We start from the raw sequence: 19,866 nt of genomic DNA, 5'->3' as shown, positions 1-19,866 counted from the left end.
TCTTTTGCAAAATTATGGTGCCATTAAACAAATGTTTTTGCACTCATTGTATAACCACATGCTGCCAGTTTTTAATTTGGCTTGTTAATGAGCAGGAAAAAAATATAATACCCCACAATATCTCAGGACAGGCTACTCCTGTGTGAGATGTAATGATGGACACCCCTGATTTCCTAGTCTGACCTCCTCCATGATGAGAAAGACAATTGGTGATATTAAACAATGCAAATTAACAATGAACCATATAACTTTGCAATTCAAATAACGGTATATAACACTAATGTTCTCTTTACAAGGAGGTTACGCCCATTCACATGAGTTGTTATGAAAGTTATTCCTGCAATTCTGGCCCTAGTAGGGTTCACCATGTTTTCCCGCTATGATCGCAAGTCTTTCAGACGAAGTCTAGTAAAGCGCGCTGAGCCTCCCACTCGCCAGCCCGGTACCTTATGTCTGGAAGTGACGGCCCTGCTCACTCGCACTGTCCCACTGCAATCACAGGCAGGCTCCTCGGGTCACAGTCTCCTAGCGGATTTTCAGGAACATTGCAGATTATTAGGTCAGCGATCAGTCAGTGGAAAGTTGATGTCCCATCCTTGACTATGTACAAATAATAATAAAAATTGTCTAATTAAAAAAAAATAAATCAGAAATTAAAGAATTAAAAAAGAGAGAGAATATTAATCCAATAAAAACATTTAAGTAAAAGTAAAAATAAAGTACCCACATTTGGTGTCAACCCATCCGCTACAACCCGCCTTATAAAACTGTCCTACTAGTTAACCGCCTCAGTGAACATCTTAAAAAAAAAAAAATAAAAAAAAATTAAAGTACAAGACGAGGTAAAAAAGTATCCTTTATCATACTGCTGAACAAAAAGTGGAATAGAACGCGATCAAACAGACCAATGTAAATAAAAATGGTATCTCTGAAAATGTCATCTGGCCTCGAATAACAAGCCGCCATACAGCTCCATCAGCGGAAAAATAGGTTATAGCTCTCAGAATAAATAGATGCCAAAATGAATTCTTTTCACTATGAAATAGTTTTTATTGTGTAAAAGCGCCAAAACATAAAAAAGATATAAATGTGCTATCCCTGTGTTCATAGTGACCCGAAGAATAAAGCTGCCTTATCAATTTTACCACATGCAGAACGGCATTAAAAAAAATCGTGAATTCTGGTTTTTGTTCATTCTGTCTCCCAAAAATCTGAATAGAAAGCGATCAAAAAATGTCATGTGCTTGAAAATAGTACCAATAAAAACGTCAACTTTTCCCCTAAAAAAAAAAAAACAAGCCCTCACATGATTCTGTAGGCAGAAATATGGAAAAATTATAGCTCTCTATATATAGGGATGCAATAAAAAGTGTCTTTTAGTGTATGACAGCAGCCAAACCGGGAAAAACGCTATAAATTTGATATCTCTCTAATCTCACTGACCCAAAGAATAAAGTTGGCTAATCACTTATTCCGCATGAGGAATGGCGTAAAAAATAAATACAACCAATTCTTCAAGACCATATAATGAGAAGAAAAATGATGCAGCACTCACCCTTGCGCTTCTTCCAAGTGTGCTCTTTATTCAGCAAAACATACTATGCATAGTATGAACCGGCATACGCAGTGATCTGTGAGGGAGCGGGAGTGAGGAGAGTCCGGTCTCTCCTCACTCCCGCTCCCTCAAAGATCACTGCGTATGCCGGTTCATACTATGCATAGTATGTTTTGCTGAATAAAGAGCACACTTGGAAGAAGCGCAAGGGTGAGTGCTGCATCATTTTTCTTCTCATTATATGGTCTTGTACAAAACTCTGACGATTGCATAGCACCACCCGCAGCTCACAGCAAGGGAGACCTCATCTGTCCTTCTGAAACAGATCGTTTAAGCGAATCTCCAATTGCGCTATAGTGAAGCTCTGTGCCGATCATCTTTCTGTTTCTTGGTATAACGAACAACCAATTCTTCACCTGGTGCTGCTTTGTTCATTTCATCTCCCAAAGATCGCAGTTTGGCTTGGCTCACATTTTATCCTGCGCTCTGTGCTGAACGCTTACACCTATAATGAGGCAGTCTTAGACACCGTGGACGCCGTCTGGCCTATGATCCGATGGTGACCGTCTTTTTAGGCTTGCATAACAGCACGATCCACTACACTGTTGTGCTCCTCTAAAATGGACACTGCCGAACAGAGGCCAGACTGAGTCCAGAGTAACTCTGCTGCCGCATTAGAGTGAATGGCTCCCTCGGGGTTCTCATCCGAATCGCGTCACTCGGAGATTTAGATGTAAACCCTGATGTACCGGTAAGTGCCAAGTGTAGAGCGCTGAATAAATGTGATCCGAAATGTTTTATATGGTAAAATGTTCCCAACAAAAGCTTCAACTCACTACACAAAAAAGGCATGTCTCCACTCAGGTCTGGTATCTGTCAATGGAATTATAGGGGCTTCCATGTTACTGGTATTACCAAGGTACAATAATTCGCTAAAGCTCTCCACCCCCCACTCTCCCGAAAAAAATAAATAAAAAAAATCAGCAAATCCAAAGGCCCCCTCCCTCTGTAGCGATGGCAGCCCACCTAATTGACAGAGGCATGTCTCCAGAAGCATGAGCTGGTAACTGCAACGTATTGGGCACTGCAATGGCTGTTTGCAGTCCTCACTCAGCAGCATCCACTGCTGTCTGTTTCTGGAAAATGCCCATGGAGTCAAAATAGTCACTACAGCTGTAGATAAATTCCCAGAGGGCTATGTTTTCCAAAATGGGGTCACTGCTCTTCTAGCAGGGGAATTTGTGGTCCGTCCCTCCAGAGTCTCGCCGTGTGGTTAAGTAGTACTGTACAGCCATATGTGGGGTATTTTGACATTCAGCAGAAATTGTGGGACACATTTTGGTGCCATTTTTACCCATTCCCTAGTGTGAAAATGTAAAATCTGGGGCTAGAACAATTTCTGAGGGTAAAAATGTAACTATTTTTATCTTCACTGCGCAATCTTGTAAAAGTCTGTGACTGTAACACACCTGTGGTGTCAATATGATCACTGCAACACTTAGATTAAAGGGAACCTGTCACCCCAAAAATGATGAGGTGCGGCCACCGGCATCAGGGGCTTATCTACAGCATTCTGTAATGCTGTAGATAAGCCCCTGATGTATCCGGAAAGATGAGAAAAAGAGGTTAGATTATACTCACCCAGGGGCAGTCCGGGTCCGATGGGCATCGCGGTCCGGTCCGGGGCCTCCTATCGGGCCCGGACCGCCCCTGAGTATAATATATCTTCATTTTTGATTTTTGGGGTGACAGGTTCCCTTTAAGTCAATGAGAGGTGTAGTTTGTAAAATGGGGGTCACTTATGGGAGGTTCTGCTGTTCTGGCACCTCAGGGGCTCTGGCAGTGTGACATGGCACCCTTAAACCAGTCCAGCAAAATCTGAACTCCAATATAGCGCTTTTCTGTTTTGAGCTTTGCATTGTGCCTCAAAAGAAGTTTTCAACCATATTTGGGGTATTGGTGTTTCAGTAGAAACTGCACAAGAAATTTTGGGGTTTGTTTTCTCCTGTAACCCTTATGAAAATGTAAAATTTGGGGCTAAAGAAAACATTTTTGTGGGAATTTTTTAAAATTATTTTTACAGCTCAACATTATAAACTTCTCTGAAGCAACTGTGGGTTCAAGGTGCTCACCACACATCTAGAGAAGTTTCCTGAGGGGGGGGGGGGGTCTAGTTTCCAAAATGGTGTCAATCGTGAATGGTTTCAACTGTTTAGGCACATCAGGGGCTCTCCAAATGCAATATGGCATCCGTTAATTATTACAGATTTTTTTTCTTTTGAAAAAATCAAATAACGCCTTTTTTCTTCCATGCCCTGCCATGTGCCAAAACAGTTGTTTTCCCACTCATATGAGGTATCTGCATGCTCAGGAGAAATTGCTCAACAAATTTTGGGGTCCATTTTTTATCCTGTTACCTTTGCGAAAAAAAAAAATTGAGTCCAATGTAAAATGTTTGTGAAAAAAATTGTTTATTTTTTTCCTTCCATATTCCAATAAATCCTGTGAAGCATCTGAAGGGCTAACCCCTTACCGACATTGGGCGTAATAGTACGCCGATGTCAGTATCCCTCCCTTTGATGTGGGCTCCGGTGGTGAGCCCACATATTTTCCGGGACATGTCAGCTGTTTTGAACAGCTGACATGTGTCCTCAATAGTCGCGGGTGGAATTGCGATCCTCCCGCAACTATTAACTAGTTAAATGCTGCTGTCAAACTCTTGACAGCGGCTTTTAAATGGCTCTTCCGACAATTGTGCCAGAATTACGCACACCGGTGACTCCCGACATGTGAACGGGGGTCATCATCAGTTCATCGGCATGACAACCAGAGGTCTCCTGGAGACCTCTATGGTTTTCAGTGCCGGATTGCTTTCATTGCCTCTATGTAGCTGAGCCGATCAGGATATGCCAGCTTCTAGCCTCCCATGGAGGCTATAGACGCATGCCAAAAGTTAAAGAAAAATGTTTTTAAAAATGTAAAAATCACCCCCCTTTTGCCCCATTCAAAATAAAACAATAAAATCAAACATGCACATATTTGGTATCGAAGCGTTAAGAATCGCCCGATCTATCAAAAAAAGATTAATCTGATCGCTAAATGACGAAGCAATAAAAAAAGTCAAAACACCAGAATTGCGTTTTTTGGCTGCCACAACATTGCATTCAAAAGCAATAACAGGCGATTAAAAGATCGTATCTGCCCCAAAATGGTATCATTAAAAATGTTAGCTCGGCACGCAAAAATAAGCCCTCACCCAAGTGAGCGCAGCCTCCTGTGATGTCCTGTTTGAGGCACCTCTGAAAGGAAACATCACGTCCCAGGTTCAGTTAATATAAAAACACACATTTAAGGTAAGTTCACACTGGGCGTTTTTGCTGTTTTTTTAATGCTAATTTTCAGCTGCTTTTTACAGTACCCGCAAAGCCTATGAGATTTCAGAAATCTCATGCACACACATTGTTTTTTTGTGTCATCGGGATTTTGTTCTTTGCTGCTTTTTTTGGACATAGAGCATGTCACTTCTTTCAGCGTTTTTGCAGCGTTTTTCACCCGTTGGCTTGAAGGAGTGTTGAAAAACCACAGCAAAAATGCAGGTATCATTATTTGCAGCATTTTTTTCTGCAGAAAAGTAATGAGGGCACTATGCACAAAGAGCGGTCACAGACTCCTCCCGGACCTCCACACCGGACTCATAAGCGGCGTCTTTCTGCTAAGTGGGAGTTCCACCCTTGCTTTATATACTTATAAACAGCGATCTCTTGAAAAAGGCTTTACAATTATATGCCGAAACGTTGAGACTACATATAAGCTGTTTAAAGTTTCTTTTGCATGTGGAACCCACCAACCTTTTTTCCTTTGGAATAAAATTGATGAACAATTAAATATACGCATTTTTATTGTGTGCCGGAGTTTCTATTTTTAGATACTATGCACAAAGAGACACAAGTTAGCCCAAAAAACGCACCGAAAACGCAACAAAACCTGTGTTTTTGTCTCCGCTTCTTTCCTGCCAATTCCTGTATTTTATAATTAAGCCAATTACAGAAAGTGGTTACAGTGTAAAGATAGATATTTAGAAAGGATTTTTTGGGTACCTGTACTCCCCTTTAAACCTACAAGCTATAGATTAAAAAGAGGCTTTTGAAGCCTTATCTTTAGTTTCAAAAACATCTAAATCTTATAAATATGACATACAACAACAAATATCCAACATGATGTTTATTGGTTCAATAGTAACATAAAAAAATTTAAGGGAAAGGATTATGCAGAAAACTCATTTTAAAGAAGACATGATCAGGGGTGTATCCTGATAACACGTGTATACAAATTATCCAAAGTGTTATATATTGATGTATGTGGGACGGACTCTTTAAAGGTATAATAATAATATAATAATGCTCTTGTGTTTTGTCCAGAAACAATTATGTAACCATTTCCAAGTCTGCTGTGGTTCCTCAGCCTGCTCCATCTTCATATACAGAAATGCAGCAAGTTGCCATGTATTGCAAGGACAAGCTTTTCTGTGAGGATTCTGAGTTGTCACTAGAAGAATTTAGAGCAATTGTCTACAAAAAGAAACATGAGCAGCGGAGGAAGATGCAACAGTGGGGTAACTACAGTTCATTTTACATTTCACATGCTTCTAAATATGTTTGCATTTTATCCTCTGTGGCCATCTTGCAATGTTAGGTCTTAAGTGTTAAGTGCATCCTGAATAATTGCACACAAGACCTAAAATATTGGAAACTGAATAGAATATCTTCCTGTGCATGTAAAAGTGCCACTTGTGCGGGAGAGTGGTGTATGGTCACTGGAGGATTCTTTACCTCTTGGCTTTTGTGTAGAAAGATCCAGGTAATCATTATTGAGGATATGAGTGCTTTATAAGAAACTAAAAGGTAGAAAATGTTTCATTTCAGCTAAACTGTAACCTGCCAGTCTGTCCAGGTCATGCAGAAGCGGGTTTAGGCTTAGAACGCTGTGTCCACATGTGCCCTATTAGTTTTTGGGTATTTTATTTTCCGAGCCAAGATCCTGTACCCGACAGGTCCACTGAATAGTGTGACTGAGCAAAGCGGTACATTATTTCCATCTGGTGTTGGTAACAGCTGATCAGCAGGAGTGTTGGGTGTCGGACCCTCACCAATCTAAGTATTGGTCATCATTATTATAGTACTGGACGGTTTCCTTAAAGGGAAGGTGCCACCAGTTTTCTTGCATTTTGTTTTTTTGTTAAATTAAGCTTAAAATAGTAATTAAAATGTATTAATGCAATGTTTGCACTGTTTGCAAACATTTCTATATGAAAAATATTATATATTTTTCTACAAATATACATATTTACCACTAGGGGGAGCATTTTCCGTTTTAGACCTCAAGCAGCTATAGTAAGATTTAGCAGCTCTGCCCCAGGGATATTAGACCACCCAAAAGGGGAGGGAAATGGTGATGTCAGCAGTTACTGCCCCAATTTTGCTTCTAACAGTAAGAATGAAGAGCAGCATCACAGGGCAGCACCATTTTGTGTGTGACTGCCCTGTGACTTGCTATCACCAGCAGTTACTGCATCAGAGGCACAGCTTGTTTACAGAGGAGCAGAACACAGTGGGCTCAGCAGCATTTTTTGTGAATAACATTCTTGCCATCCCCCTTCCCCCACCTTAATCCCTGTCCTGTCAGCTGCCCTGCTCCCTCTCTGCAGGCTGTGAGTGCAGCTTACTGGACATCACAGGGACTGTGTGTGAGGGGGAGGGGGAGACATGGCAGGAGAAACACACAGGGCAGCTTGTGAGGAGCAGAGGACGTGCCTGCCTGGAGTACAGAGGAGCAGTGAGGGCTTCTTCTGTCCTGTGATAGAGAGCACAGGGCTATAATAAAATGGCAGCTAGTCACACCTACAGCAGTGAGTGTGCAGCCCACAGAGGCGTGCCCAGCTCACTGCTAATGCTGCTGCAATGTTACAGATAGGGTCCGTGCTGGTCTATTATCTCCTATGTCCATGGGGTGCCGTAATCTGACACTGATAGTGCCCTGCTACTGCTGCAAAACCAAGATGTCAGCCCCCAGTGCATTCTTTAAACTCATATAACACATGAAATCTGTTTCACATGTTTTTCAAACTTGCTTATAGCAGCATGTTATGCTACATTACAGTGATTTATTAATGACCTACAAACGCGGTACCTTCCCTTTAATAAGGATTCCAGATCCCTTTTGACAACCATCACAGATCTGCATATATATTTATATATATACATAACTGCGCATAAGTATGTTTTGTTTCCTTGGCATGTTTAAGGTGGTAACTAATCAGTTTCAATTACATTTTCATGTATTCATTATCAGAAGAAGAAAATAAATACATGAAGTCTAAAGAGGAAGCTGTCCGCCATGAGCATATGCTAAAAGAAAAGATGGAACAACTAAACAATTTGCTTACGAGTCTGACATCTCCAGAACCGAGTAAACTGGTGAGTATAGATGGCATTCCGACCAGTCTAAATTGTCACTTCTGCTTGTCTTCTTTCATCTTGTTCACTTCATATCACTGCAACCTACAATAGTCTTCACATTTTGTATAGAAGTGTCTACTTTTGACCATCACTTTTGCTATAAGACTATGCTCACAGCCTTTTTCAGCGGCCAAAACTTGCTCTCTTGTCAGTAAAAATACTGCGTTGAAAACCGATTACGTGTTTAATTTGTCTACAGGTAAAGTTTGTTTTTTTCTTCAAAAATGCAGCTAATCGTCTTGGCACTTCATAGGAGAAGGATGCCTATTGCGTTCAAGCAAAAACGCTTCTCCGTGCGCTGGAACCACAGGGGCATTGAGGGCGTTGAGCTGTTTCTTCTTTCATTGTCTTTGCTCATCACTCTCTATAGGTGAAAAAACAAGGCAAAAACTCTGAATCAGCATATTGCAGATTTAAACATGCTTCAGTTTTCGAAATCTGTCAGGGGAAAAAAGCGCTCGAGATTTCTAAACTCTCAGCCTTTTCTGGTATTGTAAGAAGCAGCTTTAATTTGCTTTAAAAAAATATGCAACCTGTGAACATTGAAAAAGGGTCCACCAACAATGGTTTGATCATGAGTCTTCTGTCTCATCTAGGGGCCCCTAGCGATCGTTAGTAGCGTGGGTGAACTTGGCAATAAGTGTACAATTGTCCCAGCAGCACCACCATAGTGTTGGTGGATCAGGGGGTGAAGTAGAGACCAACACATGTATACGATTGATGTGATGTAGTGTATTTGTAATAACTTATTAGAAAGGTGAAGCTGGCATCTGTATATGTGAAAGCTATGTGTTATCTACCATTCCAACCAGATCCTCTGTAGTGGTTTATGCAAGGTTTATTAGTTAATAATTAACCGGTTGCGACGCATTTGCAGCTATGTTCCCTAACTGATCAAATCTTTTTTGGTCTCTGATTTGGCAGAAACATTTGGAATAACAACCACCAGATTCCATAATATGAATAATCAGCACCATGGCTGTATGCAGTTCTAGCTGTGATTGCGTTGATCTGTATTTCCCAAATATTTCCAATTATTCTACATCAATGGCCTGGTCATGAACTGATTAGTAATAGATTTCCTCAAAAGATTCAGTTCCGCACTAATTACTGTTGGGGTGGAAACTTCTAAGGAATAAAGACAATGCTGTGTAGCATTTTTTTTCACCTGCCTAAATCTTTTTCGAAACCCCAAGAATAAAGCACTGTTGAGGACTATAGATACAGAGGGCAGTCAAGGAAACTTGGTGCAGCCAATGAAGACATGTCATGCTTGCATCAAAATGTCCAGCAGTGGCTTCAGCTCAGACTAGTGGGGCCCAGTTAGAACAATTTACTGTGCTGCCACAATTGGTCTTCATGGATGCCAAGAAGCGTACCTTTGGAAACAAGGCCAAGTGACTGAACTATGCCGGAAAACATAGGAGCTGGGGTGCAGAAAAATGGCAGCAGCTTCTCTAGGCTAATGAGTAAAAAGAAGAAAATATTTGGCCGCCGCAGAAGGAAGGTTGAATCGCCAAAAGACTGCAAGGCAGTACAATAATAAGTGTCTGCGCTCAACCGTGAAGTGATGTTGCAAGTTTAGGGCTCCATTTCAACAGCAAATAGAGTTTGGATTGGGTCAAGGTTAATTTTGTCCTTAATGCTGAGAAATAAAGGCAGATACATACTTATTCATTATATATTAAAGGAGGTGTCTGGCTCCACTTTTTTTTATTTTTTTTTTATGAGTTCTGGAATTGATGATCTCAACATCATGGAGTCTCTGTGTTTAATTTGAAGAAACTGAAGGATCTGCACAATTCTACATTAATGAATCTGTGGTTATTTCTCCAAGATGACCCTCGGCGGCACACCTGTTTTTACTCTGCCACTACTCCTCAAACACACGGGTGGTGATGAGTCCCCAAAATATGTTACTGCCAGACAATCAAAAGGTCACTCTCTGAAGAGCTATTGGATTCTTTTAGGTCACACAGAGTCAAACTTATTAAAGATTTTAACCTTTTAATACAAAAATATACAGTGCTTACAATAAACATATATAAAAAGGTAAAAATAAAACACACACACATGCTAAACAGTTAAGGTAAAAAGGGGCAAATAATAAATACCTTAACATTTCCAGACCATAAGCTCCTCTTTCCAGTATGACCTGGATTGGTCTCTTTAAACAATGCTCTCTTAATCAATGGTCTCTTTAGAACAACTCGGCACAGATGGCGACAACCGTGGCACACTCTGCAAACAACGTTTCCTGCAGCGGTGCTCCAGGTGCGCCGAACGTCTGTGGAGAAAATCTAATGTACCCGAAGAGTTCGTCCATTATAATTTCATGCTTAAAACATACAACTCTGCCCTTCACCTCTCCAAACAAACCTATTTCAACACCATCATCACTTCACTGTCCAATAATCCTAAACGTCTCTTTGACAGTTTTCATTCCCTACTCAACCCAAGAGTACAGGCCCCAACCACGGATCTCCACACTGACGATCTGGCCAACTACCTCAAAGAAAAAATTGACCATATCCGACAGGAAATTATCTCCCAGTCCCCTCATACCATGCACTGTCCTCCCTCCCCCACTGTATCTAGTTCACTCTGACTTTGAACCAGTTACAGAAGAAGAAGTAATCAGCTCCTTGCATCTTCTCACCCGACCACTTGCACCAGTGACTCAATTCCATCACATCTACAAACCCTTTCCCCTGCTGTCACCTCTCACCTAGCAAAAATATTCAACCTTTCTTTCTCTTATGGTATCTTTCCCTCCTCATTTAAGCATGCCATCATACATCCATTACTTAAAAAACCATCCCGCGACCAAAATTGTGCCGCTAATTATAGACCTGTCTCTAATCTTCCCTTCATCTCCAAACTCCTTGAACACCTGGTCCACTCACGTCTTATCCGCTATCTCTCGATAACTCTTTTCGACCCTCTTCAATCTGGTTTCCGCTCTATACACTCTACTGAAACCACCCTCACTAAAGTCTCTAATGATCTACTAACAGCTAAATCTAATGGTAACTACTCCATGCTAATTCTCTTGGATCTCTCGGCAACATTCGATACTGTGGATCATCAGCTCCTCCTCACTATGCTCCACTCCATCGGCCTCAAGGACACCGTTGTTTCCTGGTTCTCCTCCTATCTCTCTGACCTCTCTTTCACTGTATCTTTTGCTGGTTTCTCCTCCTCTCGCTTTCCCCTTACTGTTTGGGTTCCTCAAGGATCAGTCCTAGCCCCCCTCCTCTTCTCTTTGTATACTGCCCCTATTGAACAAACAATCAGTAGATCTGGTTTCCAGTACTATCTCTATGCTGATGACACCCAATTATACACTTCTCCTGTACCACACCTGCCTTTTTAGAAAACACCAGTGATTGTCTTACCGCTGTCTCAAACATCATGTACTCCCTCTATCTGAAACTGAACCTGTCAGAAACTGAACTCCTTGTGTTTACTCCCTTTACTAACCTACCTTTGCCTGACATTGCCATCTCCGTGTGTGGTTCCACCATTACTCCCAAGCAACATGCTCGCTGCCTTGGGTCATATTTGATTCCGAGCTTTCATTCACCCCCCACATCCGCTCACTGGCTCGCTCTTCTTATCTGCATCCCAAAAACATTTCTAGAATTCGCCTTTTCTTACTTTCGACTCTGCAAAAACTTTTTACTGTTTCTCTTATTCATTCTCGTCTGGACTATTGTAACTACTCTACTAATCGGCCTCCCTCTTACCAAACTCTTCCGTCTCCAATCTGTCCTGAATGCTGCAGCCAGGATCATATTCCTCACCAACTGTTACACCGATGCCTCTACCTTGTGCCAGCCATTACAGTGGTTACCCATCCACTACAGAATCCAGTACAAAACTATTACCCTCATCCACAAAGCTCTCCATGGCTCAGCACCTTGCTACATCTCTTACCTGGTCTCAGCCTACCACCCTACCCATGCCCTCCGTTCTGCTAATGACCTGAGGTTAACATCCTCAATTATCAGAACCTCCCACTCCCGTCTCCAAGACTTTTCACGTGCTGCGCCAATTCTCTGGAATGCTCTACCCAGGTTAATACGATTAATCCCCACAGTTTTAGGCGTGCCCTAAAAGTGCATTTGTTCAGCGTTTTGAAGAGCCCGCCAAATGCAACATGTTGCATTTTCTTGCAGTCTGCGGGCTCGTCAAAACCACATGCAGATGCATCTGCATGCAACGCATGTCCCTGCATACACAATGTTAAAGATGGGTACGCAAGACCTAGGCAGAGCGTCGGCGGAGCTTAAGGGAGGAAGTATGCAACCATGCGCAGACCAGCCAAATGCAAGTGTGAACCCAGCCTAACACAGAAAAGTGTTTAGGTAATCCTAATTCTGGTCCCCGTCTCCTACCCACTCCCCACCAGAGCCTGTCTTTTTCAGGAGGCATGGATGTCCCATATCCCCAAGAGGCTTGGATGTCTATTGATGGTCTCATCTTCAGGAAGTGGTAGTATATCTTTTTCTTCTCTCCATCAGCTTCCTGTCCAGAGGTGATAGAGGCGAAGATGCAAATAAAGAAGAAAAGGAAGAAGATAAGGAACTATCCCCCAGCTGGGCTAGGAAGATGGAAGACAGGGTTTTTCACACCTAAAAACCCACACATTATTCCTATGTCTTTATGTTTAGATAGATTGGGTAGCACGATGGCTCAGTGGTTAGCGCTGGAGACTTGGGTTCAAATCCCTCCAAGGGCAACATCTGCTAAGAGTTTGTATGTTCTCCTTGTGATTGCTTGGGTTTCCTCCGGGTACTCCGGTTTCCTCCTACGTTCCAAAAACATACTAATTGGAAATTTAGATTGTGAGCCTCTTTGGGGACAGCGATGATAATGTATGTAAAGCACTGCGGAATATGTAAAAAAAAACAAAACCCTTTTTTTGGTTCTTTCTGCTGTTTTTTACTTTGATCCTCTTGGATAGGGGGTGCATGGTTACCTTATTCGGAACGTTTGGATCTCTGTGCCACCCTCCCCTGTCTTGTTGGCCACTGTTTCTAATCTAGGTCTCAGCTTCTCCACGGTCTAATCCCAGCATTTGGCTCCGCCCCTTTATCACGGTGTCTTTGGATGTGCTTTTCTCCCTCCACTTCCTGTTTCTGGTTGTTAGCTCCACCCCATCTTCCCTGCTTCATTGGGCGTTTTTTTTGTTCCTTAAGCCTTTCACTATTGTGCTTCCTCCTCTTTGTTCCGGCAATTGGCTGTGCCCTCCTTCCATCCTCAGTGAGCGTGCTTTTCGGAGTATGCCCCCTCCTTTCTCCCCTCAGTAGCGCGGCATCTGCACGCTCTTTTCGCACTGTGGGCCCTCCTCTTCCTCCCTGCGGTCGCCATTTGCCGGCATCATGACTCGGGAGGTGGCATCTCTCTGCAGGGAAATCTGCAGATCCTTCATCTTCTCCTCCTGCAATCAACCTGCTTGTCTCCTGGAGCTTCTCTACAACCTGGAAGCAGCCTTCAGGACCTGCATCTTCCTGTGAGTAAACTCTGCTCTGCAGACTGACAAACTCCTCAGCATATATCTTTCTGTCCCCTAACCTTCTGGCATTAGTTAGTGGGTCTGCTTTCTATCATGCCTAATACTAAAGAAGAGCACTCTCGCCCTCCTGCCTCTTCTTTTTCCTCTCCTACTCTTGTCAGGCTTTTACTCTTGTAAATGCAAACTTTCTTCGGGTCAGTCCTCTCCGCTCTGTCAGGACTGCAGCAGCACCCCCGCTCCTGCTATCTAGGAGTCCCCTACTGCCCCAGGAGAGAGTGGTGCCCCTATCCCAGTGTGGGCTACCTCTCTGTCACAATCTGTGGTAGACCTCACCAAGGTGTCGCAGACCCTGGTGTCCGTTCTTGACAGATTGCCTGTCCTCCCCTTTGCCGTTGACAACGGATCGCAGGATGTGCCTACCAACTTGGGCCGTAAGAGATCAAGGCAGAAGCATCGCTCAAGGTCTTCATCCTGATCCTCCTCTCCTGAGTCACCCGCCGAGGCAGTCTCGGATATACTGTCCAAGGATGACTCCTACCTGGCTTCTAAACAGGCCTCTAATATGTGAGACATGGTCCAGAACCTCGTTATGGCGGTTAACCAGACCTTTATCATTAGCATTAAGGATATCACTATGGAACCTGCGGTTTCATTTAGAGGGTCGAGACCAGCTCCTAAGGTCTTTGCCCCTCATAGGGAATTTGAGGAGGTACTTTCCAGGCAATGGGAAAACCCGACCAGACGCTTCCAAAGAGGGAAGCTCCTCGGCATCCTATATCCCTGAGCTCACTGCGAACTGGACCGCTTCCACGACTGTGGACCCTCCATACTGTCCACCAACACAGTCCTCCCTCTTATGGATGGAGCATCCCTCAAGGACTTCAATGACAGGAGTCAGCTTTTGCAAGGTCAGCTTTTGAAGCGGCTGCTCCTATATTGTGCCCTGCCTTTACCACCACTTGTATCTAAGCTAAGCAGCTCTGTCAGGGAATTCTTTATGGAGTCCGTCCAGAGGAATTGGCAGACCTCACAAACCAGATTTGTCAAGACATGGCAGGCGAACTTATCTTCAAAAAAAAGTACCTTGCCAACTTTGCTTTCCAGTGTTCCCGTCTATTTGGCTCCAAGATGGATCAAATTATAAAGGAGGCCACCGGAGGGACAAGCTCTCTCCTTCCTCATGCCGAACCTTGCCGTCCTCCTTTGAAGTGTAAGTTTTGGCCCTTTTGCCATTTCTCGTCTGTGGTTTTCTCCCCCAAGAGAGGCCATAGACTCGTCGGGATAGGAAAAGTGCTTCCTTGAAACCCACGCCCTTCTGGCGTCCCCGTAACACGCAGGGCTGATCCACCAGGACAAGACCTGGCAGATTTTCCTCTGCATGACTCGCTTCCAGGGAATCTTCCAGGGAATCTCCCAGGCTGGGCGGCCCCCTCTGTTTTTTTTCAGGGATGTCTGGCTCGCCTCGTTGGAGGACGCATGGGTTAGGAAGGTTGTATATTCAGGATAAAAAACAGATTTTGTTTTGCGGCCCCGAGAATGATTATTCGAATCCCGTTCTCCAAGTGATGCTTCTCTGGTTCCGGTGTTCTTTGCATCCATTGCCTCCTTTCTCAGTTCCAGAGTCATCGTTCCCGTCCCAGCCCAGGATCACTTCACAGGGTTTTATTTGAACATGTTTGTCGTGCCGAAGGAGGACAGCGCAGTCCAACCCATCCTGGATCTATCATTACTGAACAACAGGGTCCATTTGCTACACTCAGGATTGAATCCCTTCTTTCAGTAATTGCTCCCTTGGAGTCGCAGGAGTTCCTGTGTTCTATAGACATCCAAGACGCCTATCTCCATGTCCCTATTTTCTCAGAGAATCAGAGATTCCTACCTTTTGCGGTGTGGCTGGACCACTTTGTTTGTCGCCCTGCCGTTTGGGCTCGCAACCGCTCCCACGATTTTCACAAAGTCCTGGCTATGGTAATGGCCATTATGCGGATCATAGGTCTAGTGCTCATTCCGTAGCTTGATGACATTCTCATCAAGGCTCCGTCCTTTACCAGGCCCAGGAAAACCTGTCCATCATTCTTGAAACCATGTCTCGACTAGGCTGGCTAATCAACAGGCTTGTCCCGTTTCAGCACCTCCTTTTTCTAGGCATGCTGTTAAGCACCCATCAGGCAAGGGTTTTTCTTCCCAAGGAAAAGAGAGTAACCCTCCAGCAGGGGGTTTGCTCTCTGCTGGGTCTGCTGCCTCCATCCTTCTGTTCTGCCATGGTGGTCCTGGGAAGGATGGTGGCAACATCTGAGGCGATTCCTTGTGCTCAATTCCACTCCAGACCGCTTCAGCAGGTAATACTATCACAGTGGAACAAGTCTGTTCTCTCTTTGGATCGTCTACTTCGGATCTCATCCCGAGTCAAAAAGTCTCTCAATTGGTGGCTGTAATCCCTTCTCATCTTCCAGGGCCAGTCTTTAACTGGCAAGTGGTGACGCCGGATGCCTGCCTTCTCGGATTCTTTCTAAACCTGTCCGTCCAGGGATGTTGGTCAGCAGAGGAATCTTCCCTGCCGATCAACATCCTCAAGATAAAGGCCATTCTTCTGTCCTGCCATTGAGAGAGGCTTCTCACGGACCTGTCAATACGGCTTCAGACCGACAATGTCATGGCGGCGGCATGTGTCAATCACCAGGGAGGAACTCTGAGTCCATTGGCGATGGCTGAGGTATCCAAGATTCTCCTCTGGGCAGAGGCAACAGTTCTGGCAATATCAGCAGTGCATATCCCTTGTGTGAACTGGGCCGCCGACATTCTCTACATCTAGGCCTCGTGGTGGAAGTGTAGTTTCTTCATCAGGAGGTCTTCCATCCGATTTGCCTTCAATGGGGCACTCCGGATGTAGACCTCATGGAGTTCTGGCTGAACAACAAGGGTTCCACAGTAAGTCTCCAAGTCCTGCAATTCTCTCGTGGTGGGTGCCGACACTCTGGCGATACCCTGGTCACCGTTTTCCATTCCCTATCTATTCCCTCCGTTTTCCTTTCTTCTCAGGCTGTTGAAAAATCTCAAGGTGGAAGGGGTGCCAGTCCTTCTAATAGCTACGGATTGGCCCATGAGGTCCTGGTTCGCATAGGTTGACAATCTTCTCATGGACGCTCCCCTGGAGGCTCCCAGACAGAAGAGTGGTTCTTCTGTCCTAAGGGCTGTTTTTCCACCATAATTTTCGGTCACCGAATTTAACAGTGTGGCTATTGAAACCGTGGTTCTAAGAGCTTCCAGGTTTTCAGATCGGGTGATTCAGACCATGATCGGGGCTAGGAAGCGGTCGTCTTGGGTCTATTAGTGAACCTTGAAAGCCTATTTCAAGGGTGGGGGGAGAAGGGGGGGAGACCGTGACAATTGTGGAGGGCCGATGAAATTGGCTGAAATTAATTCTACTCAATATTAATACTGATCTATTATAATTATATTATTGACTAGATGGTGGCCCGATTCGAACGCATCGGGTATTTTAGAATATGTATGAAGTATATTTATGAAGTTTTCAGAATAATGCAATTTATACACAGGATTCGGCCAGCCGGGCGCGACCAGTTGGCGAAGCGTGGTTCAAATTCCGCGCCAATTTGCGGCCGGACTGCGCCTGTCGCTGATTGGTCACGCCCGGCCGCGAACAATCAGTGAAGCCAGGGCTTGCTCCAGGTTTTTGAGGGCTCAGGGCGAAAGGGTCTGTGGGCCCCCCTCTTTAACACATACCACAATTCATGATGCACAGATAAAGCAGAGAAATATTGCACAGCCAAGTAGCATACAGCCCACGTAGTATATGATATGGAAATTTGGTTTGGATAAATGTATCCCTGTGTGTGCTGCGGCCATTCCCAATAAGACTGAGTATTTTGAGCACTCATCAAGAATGGACTGTACACCATTGTGACAGAAAAGCATTCCATCAATACTGCCCATTTATTGTACATACATAGTTTTATAATTGCATATAGAAAGGAGTGGTTAGGGGTGGTTAGTTAATTAACATATTGTCTAGCTCCTCTGTTATTGGTTATCTAAATATATATGGAATATTGTGATTAATGCACATATGAATGCTGATTAAGCAACTAAAATGAAGTTCTCTCCATCTAGGACAAAGTTGAGACATCTCATCAGACATCTGGAGTTCTTCCGCTTTTTTGGGTGGAAATCACCCAACAGTCTGTCTGGCTTATATCAGTTTATGTCAGCCATTTTAAGCAATTGATTATAGTGTATATAGATATATTTGCGTTTATATGAGTATATATGATTATAGAGGAGTATACATGCAAGTGAGATCTACATGATATAAATATTTCTATCACATATATAACACAGCCCATGTAGTATATAGCACAGCCCACGTAGTATATAGCACAGCCCACGTAGTATATATCACAGCCCACGTACTATATAGCACAGCCCATGCAGTATATAACACAGCGATGGAGTATATTGCCCAGCCACGTAATATATACCACAGCCACGTAGTATATAGCACAGAGACGAAGTATATAACACAGCCCATGCAGTATCTAACACAGCCCACGTAGTATATAGTGGGCACCATATCCCACCATATCCCAATTAAAATAAAAAATAGTTATATACTCGCCTTCCTTCGGCCCCCGGATCCAGCCCAGGCGTTTAACGCTGCTGCTCGCGATGCTCCGGTCCCAAGAATGCATTGCGGTCTCGCGAGATGATGACGTAGCGGTCTCGCGAGACCGCAATGCATTGACCAGAGCGTCGCGAGGAGCAGCGGGAAAGGCGACTGAAGGTAAGAATATAATGATTTCTTATTTTGTATTATTTTTAACATTAGATCTTTTTACTATTGATGCTGCATGGGCAGCATCAATAGTAAAAAGTTGGTCACACAGGGTTAATAGCAGCGTTAACGGACTGTGTTACACCGCGGCATAATGCGGTGTAATTCAGCCATTAACCCTGTGTGAGCGCTGACTGGAGGGGGCACTGACAGAGTAGGAAGGGGCGAGTTTGCAGTCGGACTATGCCCATCGCTGATTGATTGGTCGCGGCCTACCAGCCGCGACCAATCAGCGACGCGGGATTTCCATGACAGACAGACAAACAGACGGAAGTGCCCCTTAGAAGATTATACATATAGATAATTATATTAATATTAAATATATCACTTAATATTGAAGACAAAATGCCCCAATAAGCACGGGGAGAGTATTTCAACCATAAAATTAATTTTTTCTAGAAAACCAGTACGCATATTGAAAATCCAGACAGAGTATCGCGACTAAGCAGGGATTAATAAGGGATCCACTGTAGAGTATATAGCTTAAGTGCCTATGTAAAAGATCAAAGGCGTATTATAATTTATATTATTGAAAATATGCCCTACGTGATATATATCGGGAAGTATTTAAGTCTAAGGCCGGCGTCACACTGGCGTATTGCAACGGAGGATGCGATATGCTAATGACACTCGGCTCCTGCTCGCAGCAGAGCTGGAGCCGAGTGTCATGCGTCTGTGCTCCGATTCTCTCGCACAGGGAGGATCGTAGCACAGCTGCGGAGAAATGAATTTCTTCATCTCCTCCATTGCTGGGGTCCGCTTATAACGCACATCACTCGGATGATATCCGAGTGGTGTGCGCTGCCGAGAGTTTTCCTCGGTCCGAGACAATCGCAGCACGCTGCGATTGTCTCGTACCGAGGGAAACGGCCGACAAAAAGTCAGCTGGTGGGAGCTGCCCCCTTCAAGTCGCGGCCCTTTTTCATTTTTGCGTTTTCGTTTTTCGCTCCCCTCCTTCCCTGAGCCATAACTTTTTTATTTTTCCGTCAATATGGTCATGTGAGGGCTTATTTTTTGCGGGACAAGTTGTACTTTTGAAAGACACCATTGGTTTTACCATGTCTTTTACTAGAAAACGGGAAAAAAATTCCAAGTGCGGTGAAATTGCAAAAAAAGTGCAATCCCACACTTGTTTTTTGTTTGGCTTTTTTGCTAGGTTCACTAAATGCTAAAACTAACCTGCCATTATGATTATCTTGGTCATTACGAGTTCATAGACACCTAACATGACTAGGTTATTTTTTATCTAAGTGGTGAAAAAAAATTCCAAACTTTGCTAAAAAAAAAAAAAAAAAAAAAAAAAAGTGCCATTTTCCGATACCCGTAGCGTCTCCATTTTTCGTGATCTGGGGTCGGGTGAGGGCTTATTTTTTGCGTGCCGAGCTGATGTTTTTAATGATACCATTTTTGCGCAGATACGTTC

General features: G+C 43.8%; 1 protein-coding gene across 1 annotated transcript in view; it reads left to right on the top strand.

Moving 5' to 3' along the window:
• Positions 1-19,866, top strand: part of BUB1 (BUB1 mitotic checkpoint serine/threonine kinase) — a 137,373-nt gene that overhangs the window by 42,485 nt on the left and 75,022 nt on the right. Inside the window, exons 5-6 of the mRNA XM_069769202.1 lie at positions 5,974-6,167; positions 7,904-8,028. Coding sequence (XP_069625303.1) covers positions 5,974-6,167; positions 7,904-8,028 — 319 coding nt within the window. The remainder of the gene's footprint in view (positions 1-5,973; positions 6,168-7,903; positions 8,029-19,866) is intronic.

This window comes from Ranitomeya imitator, chromosome 5 (assembly GCF_032444005.1).
Source record: "Ranitomeya imitator isolate aRanImi1 chromosome 5, aRanImi1.pri, whole genome shotgun sequence".
NCBI lineage: Eukaryota > Metazoa > Chordata > Amphibia > Anura > Dendrobatidae > Ranitomeya > Ranitomeya imitator.
Note: the sequence above shows the minus strand (reverse complement) of the source record. Positions and strands in the feature narration are given on the sequence as shown.